This window comes from Geospiza fortis, unplaced genomic scaffold (assembly GCF_000277835.1).
Source record: "Geospiza fortis unplaced genomic scaffold, GeoFor_1.0 scaffold147, whole genome shotgun sequence".
In the NCBI taxonomy this organism is placed as follows: domain Eukaryota; kingdom Metazoa; phylum Chordata; class Aves; order Passeriformes; family Thraupidae; genus Geospiza; species Geospiza fortis.
Genome location: NW_005054372.1, coordinates 2,931,834 through 2,946,363, shown reverse-complemented (window position 1 = coordinate 2,946,363; position 14,530 = coordinate 2,931,834). Strand labels below are relative to the sequence as shown.

Sequence of the window (14,530 nt, the reverse complement as noted above, 5' to 3'; positions counted from 1 at the left end):
AGGAAAAGAGAGGAGAAACAAAAATAATCATGATGCAGCACTGGTTTTGCCAGTGAAGAGGGAAACCTCAGTTGCAGTCTCTGATCTAATTATTGTTTAAATATTTAATATTGTGTTCACTGGAAGGAAGACATGCACAGAAATTTTACCCCAAGTCTGCCTTCCCACGTAAATATTTGAACTGCGAGATTTTCATGGCTGAGCTGTCTCTCGAAGGCAGACTATGTAAAAAATCTCCAGCAAGATTAAAATGCTTTGAAAGTAAAGAAAGCAGGTTCATAATTTCTTCTCTTCCTTTCCTTTTCTCACCTGCACTGCAAATAGTTGACTTTTATGGTGTTTGACTTGGAGGTGGTTCTGAACTTTCAGCATCCTGGATAAGTAACCCAATCACATATGCATAGGATTTTAAAAGAAGGAACTTGTGGGACAGTAGAGTATTTAAATGTTCATACAGATTTTTTTTATATAAACTTATACATATTTCCAAGTTCTAGGCTGTTACCATAACCAGTAGAACATTCATATTCTCTGTAGGTTTGGATCAGTTCCTTCCTGTATTTATAAACAGTGAGTATCAGATCTGTAACCTGCTGGTAGGGATGCCTGCTTTTCACCTTCAATGCAGACTTCTGCTAAATGCATGTTAAATGGAGTTAAGACCTGGCAGTTGGAAAAAGAAAGGAACAGTAAATTTTTCAAATGAAAAATAAAAGTTCAGAAGTGCATCATGTTATCAGGAGGCAAATATTCCTGATCATTCAAAGAGCTGGCTGTCCTGTGCTTTTATTTGTAATGAATGATTCAGTTTTGTTAAGAGTCAGCACCCAAGGAGATGAGCAAGCTGTACTGTGCTGGAAATGTGTATCAGTTTATATATGTTGTCCAGAATTTTTCAAAAATTCAGGAAGTCTCATAAATAATGGGAAGGGAACCAAGAGCACTCCTAAGGAAACCTTTACTTTTAATAGAAGACCTTATCTCATGCCCATGGGTGGGATATACATTAATATGTTAATAATTTAAATGTTAGGGCTAGAACTAAACATATTAAGTTATAATTACTGTCAGGATGCTTCTAAAATTATACCCATTAACTTTGACACTTTGAGTTGTAGTAATTTTCAAATACAGGTTGTTTTGAAATAAAATAACAGCCCAGAGAAGAGGGTCATTTTTTGTTATTATTTTTTTCTCCAGAGGTTAAACTGGTGAAGGGTGGCCTGTGGAAGCATTTCAGATGCTTGAGAGAGTGATTCAGCCTTCAATGTGTCTTCCTCAGATGATCTACCTGTATTAATTTCCTGCAAAGGACAGCAGTGCTTCCCAAATCAGTGTTATTTTAAAGGATATGATACTGTGTTGTGTTATTGTGACATATTTCTGTGATATGGGCACAGAAATTCAGTGTAAAAGTTAGATGGTTGTTAAAAATTGCTTACAGCATTTGTAGAACAGCATTTTAAAGATGTCCATATTTAAAGAAAATGCAGAGGGGAAATTTTATTGGTGAGACTATGCTACCATAATTTTTATATTTTGCTATATAAATGAATGTGTTTTGCTATATTAAACATGTATTTTAATTAGCCTTCTGACATGGAGAGAACTGCATATGCTTTTAAAATACATTTAGAAATAAAAATCAGTTTTTAATTGTCCTTGCCTTCCTCCTTTCTCCTTTTCCTGTTATATTTTTGCCTTCCTCATATTTTTTTAAGGTATCATCCACTTTTCTTTCAGTTTCCAGGAGAAACTACCTGAGATACACAGTTCAGAGCCACAAAAGAGCAGCTAATCAGGGATAATCCTTGTTGAAAAAAAACGTGTATGTGCTGGATATTAGCTTTTCTTCTCTATGCTTCAGGTCAGAGGTGTAAAAGGAGTCTTTTTGGCCAACCAGAAAATTGATGGGAAAGTTACAACCCTGATAACCTACAACAAAGGCCGTGACTGGGATTTTCTAAACCCTCCAGACATCGACATGAACGGCAAGCCCACCAACTGCAAACCTGTAAGTGGCTCTTTTTGTAGTATCCTCCCTCTAAAGTGTGCAAGAATTACCTGCATGGTAGGATGTGCAGTAGTTCCAACAGCCCAAGAGCTTTGTACTGAGTTTAGCAGCCAAACTAGCAGGGAAATGGGCTTGCATTGCATGAGCTGGGGTTCCACAGGCTCTTGGTCCAGTCATCCTGTAGAGTGAGGAGTCAGGGCTTTCTGGTGCACTGCATTTCATATTTGAGATCACTTTGACACAAAGAGAGCACATTTCTTGTGTGTCAACCACACATCCCAGTTCATAATAATCATGGCAGTCATTTGTGTCTGGATATATGGGACACATCATGAGTCAAACACAGATTACCAATATTTTTTTTCTTTCCATCTCTTCGTATTTTTGTTTCATAATAAACCAAGGTAACCTTTGGTTCCCTGTTAAAGGGAACTCCTGACAGTTGCCTGAAAATGAATACCATGGTAACTTGCATAAAATATTCCTTTCTTTTTGTAAGATATTATTTCTGTTTGTTTAGATATCCCAAGTGCCCATAGTATTTTATTATTTGCAAGGCTTTACTGAAAGCCTTATATTTTTCCCACTGACTCTCTACTCCTGGGGAGTCAAAGCTCTGCATTGGTGAGCAAAATAAATGTTTGTAGTCCTGCCACTGCCAGAGCTTTACTCCCTCTCCACGTGGCAGAAGTGGAGGGCTGGAGCTGCTGGTTCTCTTTTGGAGAGTTCAAGGCTGTGCTGCAGGGCTCCAGCCTGTGGGGTCTGGTGAGATCAGTCTGAGATGAGTGGGACAATGGCAGTGGCAGCAGCTCCCAGGCAGAGCTGGCAGCTGGCCCCTGGTAAAGCTCCTGGTCACATTGCTGTGAACAATTTGACCTTTGAGTGCACTGCACAAAGGGCTAGAAGCAGTAAGTTGCTTAGCAAGTAGAATGATGTGTCCTCAAGTCATTATGCTATTTTTCATACCACTTTTTTGCTAAAAAAGGCATTTCAGCCCAAACAGTTATTTTTAATTATAATTTTGCCGTTTACCTGGGACCAATAAATGTGCAATACTTGTTGCTTTTAGTTAATTTTGCCATTTACCTGGGACCAACAAGCATGCAATACTTGTTGCTGTTAGTTAACATTTTTAAGCAATTATTCTGTCAGAAGGGGGTTTGTATATTAATGCTGACTTCCTTGAGTCTGGAAATCTTTTTGTTGAGACAGTGGCAACCTATGCAGACACCACCAGAGACTCTTGATATAAAGTGAAGACTGATACTTCAGACTGGAATTTGGCTCCATGGGAAGCAGCCATTCTTTTTCTTTATGAAGACATACATTGCTGAAGCTGCTCTCTGTCTGGGCTTTCATTTATTCTAGGAGCATAACTGGTAGCAGTGATTTTTTTAAAACCTGTTCTCTGCTTCTTCCCCCACAAGCCTGATTGTCACCTCCACCTGCATCTGCGGTGGGCAGACAACCCCTATGTGTCAGGCACAGTGCACACCAAGGACACTGCACCAGGGCTCATCATGGGGGCAGGTAAGTGCATGGCATTGCTTTTTAACACCTGAAATCTGGCGGGGGTTCTTTGGAGATCTAGACTTTGGATTTGTAAGAATACCATGCTAAAAACATTGCCAAAATAAGGCTTTCCTGCAGAATAATCCTTTATGATCAAAGAATTCCATATATAAGTTAATGGAAGGCCCAGAGTTGTGTCTTCTCAGACAGATCTGTATCAGTCACCTGGGTCCATCATGCTCTGCTGTGCTGTGCAGCCCCTCCTTCCTCATTAATGTGCTGTGGAGGTGTGGTGGTGGCTGAAGGACATGTCCTGCATTCTTTTTCTCAGGAAGTGATGTGCAGGCCCTTCAGCATCATGAATAACCCAGAAAAACTAATGGAAACAGTGGTCAATCCTTTGTTCTTTAAGCCTGGATACAGATAATTTGTCTTGTAATTTTTATTAATTCCTTTCTGCCTAAAGAGAGAGGAATTGAAAGAGGCTGTGTTGGGAACAATGCTGGTTGTGGCTTCTCCATTATAGCTTACATATGGAGTTATGTCAGTATGAAGTGGAATTTAATAAAGGAAATTCCATTGCAGTGTTGAGCACTCATCAAGAAAAATATTCACATAACTCAGTTTTGCTTTGTATCTTTGTAATATCCATCTATTCATTTTATTTAATCTTCCATTTCTTTGTTCCAAAATTGTCTAATTTCAATGATACTAAGAGCTTTTAAAAATGGTATTATGTTATTCTTATGTTATGGATAATGTTTAGGTAAAATGCACACATGTAGGCTTCTCTTTTCATAAAAGTGCATCTGTTTTTAATGAGTAATGGCTTCTACTTTATCTTACACTAGTCTCTGACAAGCAGCTTACTAAGTTGAAAGTTTCCTGAGAATGTCAAGGTGAGAATATTTGGTGCTTAAAGAGAATGACAGCTGCCAGTACTGGTAATTTTTTAATATAACTGAAGACTTCAAGTTTTTCTGTAATGTAAAGCGAGTTCAAAGTATTTTACTGGAGACAGATCTGCCTGGTGAGATGCTGCTATGTTTTTATTGGTACAAATGAGACTAAGAATTTGTGCAATGCCCTTGTAGATAGATTCCTAATATGTGTTCAGGTCAAACTTTATGAATTCAAATGTTTGAAAAAATATCTTCCATTTCAAATGTCTTCTTTTTTCATGAAAGCACTCAAAATGTAAGTTCTTAATTTTAGCCTCATCATATCATGCTTAAATGCCTTCCATTAGCAAATTAATCAGTGAGATTTAATTAGTCAATTATTCCTATTTCATTTTTCTTTCTCTTTGCACTGTAATCTGATGTGTTGAACAGATATTTGTTGAGATGTTGGGTTGTTTTCTTTTGTTTGGGGTTTGTGGATGTTTTTTAAGTGCACCGTTCTCTGAGATCACATTAGGGAGGGCAGGTTGTGGGAGAGTACTTTGCCCTTAACTCCTTCCTAGAATGGGGTGACATTTTATCACTGTGGCATTGTCTTACTCTGCCAGGTAGAGAACTTTTCAACAACTTTCCTCAACGTGATCAGGTGGGAGAGGTTTTGATAACATCCTGATATCATGAAGAAATTAACTACTATGTTAAATTTTACTTGCCTGTGGAGCAACCATTAATATAATGGGAATGGTAGAAGGCACTCTTGCTCGGTTGCAAGCCACCTTGCTGTTAGCTACCTACCCCCTGGGAGGGGTGGTGTGAAAGAGGGAAAAATTTGGTTCAAGAGAGCGCAGTGTGTCCTTTTTCTGGTAGAAGAAAATCTTCTGCAGCTGAAAACAGAGCAAAGGGATCTATTTTGGAGCCCTAAAAATACTACAGAGCAACTGCATCCCCTTGCCAAAAGATGACCTGAATCAACTCTGATTTTGACTTGCATTTACATTATTTGGATGCCCAGGTCATCTGGATTCAGTGCATGTGTTCAGTCTTATCCGGCAAACCTGATACCCTTGTAAACTTACACTTCTTATCAGAAATGCTTTACATAGAGTGAGCTTGAATTTCCTTTGGCCTGATCCTTGAAACTGATAATCCCATATGTTGATTGAGAATCCTGAATCAACATAAGTATTAGGTTCTTAGTAGATCCAGGAATCAGACTATTTGGGCCACATCACACACTATTGGAATTTTACTGTTAAATTTAGGGAGATCACATCTTCTGGAAATGACTGAAGATGATAAGATCAGTGAATGTCAGTTGATCACAGCATGTCCAGGAATCATCGGTGCCTTGTTCTGTAAAAAGCAAAATTATTCTTGATGTGAAATAGGTAAATAATTGCCAACAGAGAGAGGGAATTATTAATACTCTGGCAAAATACTGTACAGTGACATTATTAATACGACTGTGTGCAATTCTGATAATCAATTTTCAGGACCAGTGAGCAGGTGCTAAGAAGGCCTCTTTGGCAGTTGATGGAAATAGAGAATATTTGCATGAAAACCCCCATTAGCTGAAAAACTAAAGGACACTAAAGAATAGGCTTTTTTTTTCCTGCCAGGGTAACCACAGGGTAGAAACAAACAAGTGATGCAAACAAGTGGATAAGAACTGGAAATATGGTTCCTAAGCATAAGAACCCTATCAATCAAAAAGCAAAAAAAGAAAGAAATCTCTTTGAAAAGTGGATTTTGGCTTCTTTCTGGGAAGCTTATACAACACAGCTGCTTTTGGTAATGGAAAAGCTATTCCATGATTTAAATAAAGTTTTGATATGGAAAATGCTAGAAAAAATCAGAGATCAGAGACTACTGAATATTGTTTTAATTTTAAAAAAGGAATAATTAACTGGTGAACTGCATTTAACACCTAGAAAATTGGGAAAATTTAGCATCTTTAATAAAATGATAAAATTGTGTCCTTTTAAACTCATGTTTACAAATAAAAACCCCACTCTGTTAAACTTGCATAAATAGTTCTCAGGAACTCATATTTTTAGCTTATGTCTATATAAAAATTGTTCAGACAGAATATTAAATGTTGTAGCTCCATACGAAAGTGGTATTTTAAGTAACTGCTTTGCTCTCTGTAAGAAATGCAATAGGATTTTGCATTTACATTTGATTTTTGTGCATTTTAATCTTGGCAACGACTTCTATTTCTCACAGCATCAGCTATGAAATGTGTGTCAATTGATGTGTAAATTTTTACTATAAACTTGCTAAGGACTTTTCTATAAAAAATGTTTAGAGAATTGTAGCTTTTTCAGGTGCTAGTTTACAATAATTGCCTGCTTAGCTTCCAATCCAGATGGCAAATCAAGCAAGCAGTAAATTCTGCACATTCACACAAATTGAGGAAGTGCTGGAGAAGTTCTGTTTACTTTTTCTCATATCAGGGCCAAATATAATTACATACATTGTGGTGAATTTCTATCATTTTTCACAGAAGTAACACACTAGGATGCCTCTATCAAAAAAGGATAAGGGAACAGGGAGATGATTGAGCATTTTTCAGTACATTTTGGAGTGAACATCCTGAAATTCCTTTAAATTTTTGTTACATTCCTCAATTCTGATTCCCCACTCCCTCATCTGAACACATCTTCACCTTGCCAGGCAAAACTGTGTGTCTGGGAGATTTAAATACAAATTGGTTGTATGTTTGTTCTATACTGTGACTACAAGATTGCAAACCATGAAATTTTAACTTATTGTGCATGGCCCAAGGGCATGTTACAACTGTATTAATTACCAGTAATCCAGGCAATGCACATCTCTCTTTTTGGAGTAGGTGTCTGCCTATATGCTACATTTAAATGATTGGAAAAGATTTTCCATATTAGAAGGATTATCTAAGCATTGCATATGGGGATTGTTTCTTCTTGCTGTAAACATGTTCAAAGTCACATATAAAAATATGTGTAAACAAAGCAATAACTAGCATTTGAAACATGTAAATTGATGGTAAATTTTAAATGAAGTAATCTTCCATATTTTTTATGATCCAGGAAGCACCTGCCAAAATGACCAACTCTCTTGAGATCTGTATTGAGAGCTGTGTTTCTCACAGCTATTCCACCTTTCCAGAGAGCTTTGCTGGCCACTAGACATCACTGGAAAACATTGATTTCTTTTACATCCATGTGCCAGCTGCTAAACTGTCATGTGCAGAGTTACAGAAAGCTTGGAAAAAAGCTATGTTGAACAGTAGTTAGTGCCTCTGTATTCTAGTTTTTGGTACTGCCACCCTGCAAGGATGGAACACATGATTTTATGCAGTTATGTAAAATCAGCCTTTACTCAGGACAAGTGAAAAAGCAAAAGAAGATTTCATGTATCCCAAAACACAGTTTGAAAAAGTTTCTGAGAATGCAAGTAACAGAAATGAAAAATTACTGTTCTTAATCAAAAACTGGAAAGGCAGGCCAAAATATTTCCTTTTGCTTCCTGAATAGAAGCAGTGTCAGAACATAACAGCAGAGCAAAACTGACTCAGGCTGAGTCCATCTAGCAGTGTCCTGGCTGTGTTGGTGGCAAAAGCCTTTGGGAGAATGTTTAAGTCATGTGAGAATGGTACCATTTGTAGCTGTGGCTAATAAAGCCTTGCCATGGTTTAAGTCCAGCCAGCAACTAAGCATCACACAGCTCCTTGCTCACTTCCCCTCCAGGAGGATGGGGGGAGGGAATTGGGAGGGTAAAAGTGAGGAAATTCATGGATTGAGATAAGAGCAGCTTAAATAACTGAAAGAAATAATAATAATAAATTCAAATTAAAAGAAAAATGACAGAGAGAAATGAAATCCAGGAAAGAGATGTGATGTAAATGAAAACAGTTGCTCACCTCCAACCACCTGGTGCCCAGCCTGTCCATGAACAATGCCCCTGCACCAACCTCTCCCCCAGTTTATTGCTGAACATGCTGACACATGGCCTGGAATATCCCCAGGTCAGCTGGGCTCATTTGTCCTGGCTGTGTGCAGGGCTTATTTGTCCTGGCTGTGCCCATTTCCAATTCCTTGGGCACCCTCTGCCTCCTCACTGCTGGAGTGGGGTGAGGAGCAGAAAAGGCCTTGACTCTGTGTAAGCCCTGCAGGACTGAAAACATCTTTGTATTGTCTCAGTACAGGTCCAAAACACAGCCCTGTACCAGGTGCTGATGAAAATTCACTCTACCACAGCCCAAAACAGCACATGCCTGCAGCTGAGTCCCCATTCCAGTTGCAGTTACTTTTTCAGTATGAACCTGAGTTGCCTTCAGTGAATGAGATTACCTTTACTTGTTCCCCCAGATGGATTTTGAGATCAAACGCAGACACACTGACATGACAGAAAAGTTTCTGTGCTGTAGTGGCACACCTGAGGAGTTACTGCAGGTATTTACAGCTGTAATAAGAAGCAAAAATTTTGGTGTGGCCCACCAGGCAAAGTAGCATACTGATATTTGGGGGGTGTGGTACAGTCCAAACACTTCAGGACATGGTGGAAATTGTACTTAAACATTGTTGGCTTCCAGTCTTGGGCTGGACATAATTCTTTCTTTCTCACCTTCTCCTGTCACTTGGTCACAGTGTCAGTTGTGGTCACATATTATTGGGTGCCACACTTACCACAAATATGTTTTATAATTCTCCTCAGCTGTGTCATGGAAAGGTTCAGAATTTCTCAGTTCTACTTTGAGTGCTGCTGTGGCTTTGCAGTTGTTTGTTTACAGTGTTATTAATGTCAGGATTTTTTTACATTTCATTTGGTGTGAATTGGAGCTGTTGTAAAGGAGTTTACAGGGTGCCATTACATGCCCTGTGTTAAGTTAGCTGGTTTATCCAGTAACGCAACCCTCTACAAGGTAGCTAGAGCCTAAAATTATGCACTTTATTTTAAATCTCAAAGAGAACTAAATGCTCCAAATCTTTGATGTTATTTTTTATTACCATTTTGAAAAATAAAGTTAAAACAATGTAACTTTTTAACTAGAGAAAACTCATAACTCTTGTGTCACATGTGTTAAATAGAAAAGTTTGCTAATAAAAGTGGGGGGAGTTCTCTTGGATCTTTGAAGGACTTGGTTTTATTCCAGTTCTACTTTTTCAGGCTAACAGCTTTCAGAGTGGCTTTTCTGTGGCTTATAAATCTAATGCATCATTATGTGTTCCTGTGGAAGTTTCCTTCTGTCTGTCACATGTCAAATTTGGTTGCTTGGGTACTTCCCTCTGCACTTTGCAGGAGCCTGCCTGTCTCCCGTAGTGCTGCAACTTTCCTTCTTTTGGCCTTGCCTGGTTTTTCTCTCTGGATCCACTGATGCTCTTTTTCAGCAATCCATGGTCTGTGGTACCCACAGAGAAAACTCTAGCTGCACTGAGAAGTTTTATCCTTCCTCACAGAAAAGTGTTTTATGTTTTGGGTTTTTTTCTGCTTGAAGACTTCATTTTACAAAGTTTGCAAAATTATGTCATATAACTGTGTGTCCCAAAAAATCTGGAAGTAGTGAAAATTACAGCCTCCATTAATGACACAGTTAAACATTGTGTCAACAGTCAGCAGGTCCTGCATGCACCACTTCTGGGCTTCCACCCTTGGCCCGTTGATGGACTCTTTTCAAAGATCGAACATCGCTGAAGTCCTTTTCCCCAAAACAGTGTCCCAGATTCTGTTCCTGTTGGCATCAGTTGTGGTTTAGGCAGAATGAAAAGTCTCTGGACTTATAACTGAGCCCACCAACTCCTTTTGCTCTTTTACCAAGACAGTAAAAGTAAAATCAGAACTAGGAGAAGTCATTCTGTCTTTTAACAGAGCTGCAAGTGCAATGTTGCTAATGTCATTACTAAATCAGCTGGATAGAAAAGGCTTTTTAATGAAGCAGAAGTAGATGCTGTTTAGTTTACAAAGTAATTTTCCATTAGCAAGGCAACTTACCACTGAATTCTTTAAAGCGCAGATCCCTAGCAATGCTCAAAATAAAGACCTACTCATGCAAGTAGAATTCAGTAAGTGGTGAAAAGAGGTAGAATAAACAACATTTATTCAGGAGCAAAACTAACACTGAATTTATTAAAGTTATCTGTGTAAAGAAGAGTGTAGACTGACAGCAGTATGTTATATTCTAGCAAGCAGATAAATATTTCTGGTTTCAGCTGTCCTATAGAAAACATTCTGTGATTAACTTCAGTAGCACAAGAATATGTCCATTTGCAGTGATATAGCAGTGAAAATATAACAGGGGAAAGTAAGAATAGAAAAAGAAGTGTATTTTGTATATGCAGTTTATCAAATCTTCCTTCCCTTCCTTCAACCCTGAGAAGGTGATTTCTCATTCATATCTCCTTCTAGTGATCAGATTAATCTTAAAGCTGTATTTGGGGAGAAAATATAACGGAATTAATGTTTTGGAACTATTTCATTTGGTTATATTCATGGGAGGTCTAGGTTAGATATCAGGGAAAGGTTTTTCACCCAGAAGATGATTGAGCTTTGGAACAGGCTCCCCAGGGAAAGGGTCACAGCATCAAGCCTGCATGAGTTCAAGAAGCATTTGGATAATGCTCCCAGGCGCATGGTGTGATCCTTGGGGTCTCCTGTGCAGGGCCAGGAGTTGGATTCAGTGATCTTGATGGGTCCCTTCCAACTCAACATATTCTATGATTCTATGAGCAACTAAATCTTTGCTGAGTTATGCGATCAATGAGAGAATGTGGAGTGTCTTGGAAGGATGAAAGCCCAAGAAAAGCCCAAGAATGGGAAGTGGCATCTTCTGAACTGTTAGATGCAACTTAAAGGAATTAACTGACTTCTATAAATTCCCTGATTCAATATAAGCATTCCAGTTCTGTCTGGGATGTATTTAGGATTAAATGAGGTAGAGTTATCTTATTAAAGAGTGGAGCACATGCACCCTTGATGGTCTAAATAGAGTGTGTATTTTGGGCAGTGGGTGCTGTCATTCCTCTTGGGAACCTTTCAGCATCACTAAACACGTTCTGTATAAACAGATCTGGTCTAGTGGTTAAAAACCAGCTATTTATATAACACACAAGTGAAATTTCATAGTGCTGTTCTAATCTCAAGTGTTTTCTTTCATCGTCTCTTTTGCTAAAGAGGATCTGATAATTTTCATCTTATTTCTACAGTGAAAACATTCAAAGCATATATTTAAGTCTAAATCCCCAGGAGGATATCATTTAGAAGGAATATTGTGCCATGCATGATTCTCTCCTAGAACATTAAGCTGCCTGATGGTTTAATAATTTGCTATTTGAAGTACCACATGTTAAAAGATGAGATATCTGTATTTGGGACTGCATCTGCTATCATCTTCCCCAAGTTTAACACTTCTGTTAACTCTGAATTCAGTTAACTGAATTCTCTTCAGTGCTATTTGTCATTGTATTCAGTAACTTTCTGCTTAATATTTAGGTAAATCAAATAATTCTGCTTTCAGTTCTTTTGTATTTACTCTTTTTCAAAAGCCCTGTACCCTCTTTCCGTGTTGCATATTTCACCAGATTCTAGTTTAGCTACCACTTCATCAAGTTTTAAAGATAAAATATTTCATTTTAACAGTTTGAGTACAATATGAATAACTTTACAGAATATTATTAAGGTTAAAGCTTGTGAGTTTATGGGTGTTTCATGTTTACATCTTAAATACATGTTGTTTCATGATAAATTTTCAGCATGCAGGAACAAAACTAAAATGTTGGTCTGACTTCTGCGTTTTGGTATTAGAATCAAGCCTCATTGCTTCCACCTATGGACAACCTAGCAATGGAAAGGAAGACTTTGAAATTGTACATATGTATTTTTAAAGGATTTTGCTGGTTCTACCAGAAATGAAGTAAGCCTGTTCAACTGTGTTTAGTTCTTGCTCTGACCTGGAAATTTCTGACTCAGACTGGCATCAGGGCTAGATCCAATCTCTCTTGCTCATGTGGATGCAACCCTTGTTTTCTTCTCTCTTGTGACAGGTAACCTGGGGTCCCAGCTGGTTGAGTATAAAGAAGAGATGTACATAACATCTGACTGTGGCAACACGTGGCGTCAGGTAGGAGGCATAAATCATCAAAGGAACCTGGAAATAATTCTAATGTCCCAAATGTGATGAATTGTGTAATGCTTAACTAGTCTTTAGATACTCACTCTTTTGAAGGAGGTGGTATTATTATCTCCAGTTTGCTTGGAAACTAAGAGATTAAGAAGGTGATTTTCTAGGACTCAAATTGATCAGGCTGTCAGGTTCTGCTGAAGTTCAAATATTTTGGTCTCTTTAAAGATCCTGTAAGTATCTTATGCAAAAAACGTAGTGTCTGTTTAGGTTTTTAATAATTTAAGTAATCTTCCTATGCTAATGATGAAGTGGACTTGGACTAGATCTTACAGTACAAACATTCTGAGCTAAAAGACATAGCTTAGCTACAAGGGCAAAAATTCTTCTGCTTCATAGTCTGAAAGCTGTTACTAAAGCATAAACTTTTTCTTCATTGAAACTGAGACAGTGAAAAGATATTTTACAAAAAATAATAAAAATTTTTAAAGTCTTTTAGCATGATTTAATAATTTCAGGGACTACAAATACCAAAGTGTTAAAAAGAGAACAGTGATATCATAATGCTGTTTGAATTCTGGATGGCTTTTTTCTTCCACTGGCTAGTGTCCATTCAAGCATTTCACCTTTCTCATGTGGTGTTTCCTAAGCTGCTCTGTCTCAGTGTGGAGGGTTTGCCCTGGCTTGGTACCAGTGTCTCTCTGTCACTGCTCTCCTCAGCTGGACAGCGGAGGGAGGATATAACAAAAAGCTCATGGGCTGAGATAAGAACAAGGAGAAGTTGGTCGCCAATTACCATCACAGGCAAAACAGACCCAACCTAGGGGGTATTTATTTGATTGCCAATTAATAGCAGAGCAGGATAGTGAGAAATAAACCCAGTTCTTAAAACAGCTTCCCCCTACCTCTCCCTTCATCATGGGCTCAACTTTACTAATTCTCTGCCTCCTCACCCTGAGCCACACCGGGGGATCTGGAATGGGGGCTGTGGTCAGTTCAACACACATATCTCTGCTGCTCTTTCCTCCTGAGTTGAGTCAATGGACAAGGGGCATGTCCATCTTGAAGCTGGCTGGTGTTGGCTGTAGGATGTGGGAAGCTTCTCTAGAAGTGTCTCAAAGAAGCCACCCCAGTGGACTTACCTGCAACCAAAACCTTGCTGTGCAAACCCAATGCACTCAGCATAGGGGTATTTTCTTTCTCTGTATATGTATATAGCAGCAATATACAATATCATATAGATTCTAGTTATAATATATATCCAGGATTTAAAAAAAGCACCCTCAAAGGACCAAAGTGTTTTCAAAAAATAATTTAATTTCAGTTAAAGTAGTGTTGTAGTGTTCAGCTGAAATAAAATTTGTTATTTTTTTAAAACCATTAAGTGTAAAAATATTCTCAGTAGTGTTACTGGCTGAGCTTGGGGAATTTGAGGTTAAAAGAGAAAAATACAGACAGTTTCTTATATTGCTATTGTAGGGTTCCATTAGTACTCTGCAGAGTACTTTAAAACTCTGGGTTATTGGGTTATTTTTGTAATGATAATGTCCTTTGATGTTTAAAAGATAAATTTTATACCAAATTCCATCTTGAAATCTAGCATACAATGAATAGGCGTGTAAATGCAAAAGCCTTCCAGGATTTACAGTGGGTACTGTGTTGCTTAATACTTCTCAGAGGCCTCTCATAATTTCTTGTCAGCATTTGCCAAAGTTTTATAGTTTTTCTGGGGTGAAAAATAAGAAGAAAAGAGGAATGAGATCAAATTAATATTTTCACTGCTTTTTATTTGTAGAGACACACAGGTAAATGATAGGTGTTGGAACTTGACCCTAAGGTGCCTAATTATGCTGTAAAATCAACTACAAACTGATCCCTCATTGTGGCAGTCAAAATGGCAAACAACACTGCTAGCTTTATTTTAATTGAAACTCCTACAAAGCCCTTGAAAGAGTTTACTAAACTCTAATATTTGTGATCAGAATGAAACTGTAGATTGTTTTATAT

The 14,530-nt window shown here is 38.0% G+C and overlaps 1 protein-coding gene across 9 annotated transcripts in view; it reads left to right on the top strand.

The window, feature by feature from the left end:
• The window catches only part of SORCS2 (sortilin related VPS10 domain containing receptor 2), a 361,254-nt gene that overhangs the window by 283,731 nt on the left and 62,993 nt on the right, over positions 1 to 14,530 (top strand). For all 9 annotated transcript variants that reach the window (XM_031060109.1, XM_031060108.1, XM_031060107.1 and 6 more), the window contains exons 9-11: positions 1,868 to 2,014; positions 3,442 to 3,544; positions 12,447 to 12,523. In XM_031060109.1, coding sequence (XP_030915969.1) covers positions 1,868 to 2,014; positions 3,442 to 3,544; positions 12,447 to 12,523 — 327 coding nt within the window. The remainder of the gene's footprint in view (positions 1 to 1,867; positions 2,015 to 3,441; positions 3,545 to 12,446; positions 12,524 to 14,530) is intronic.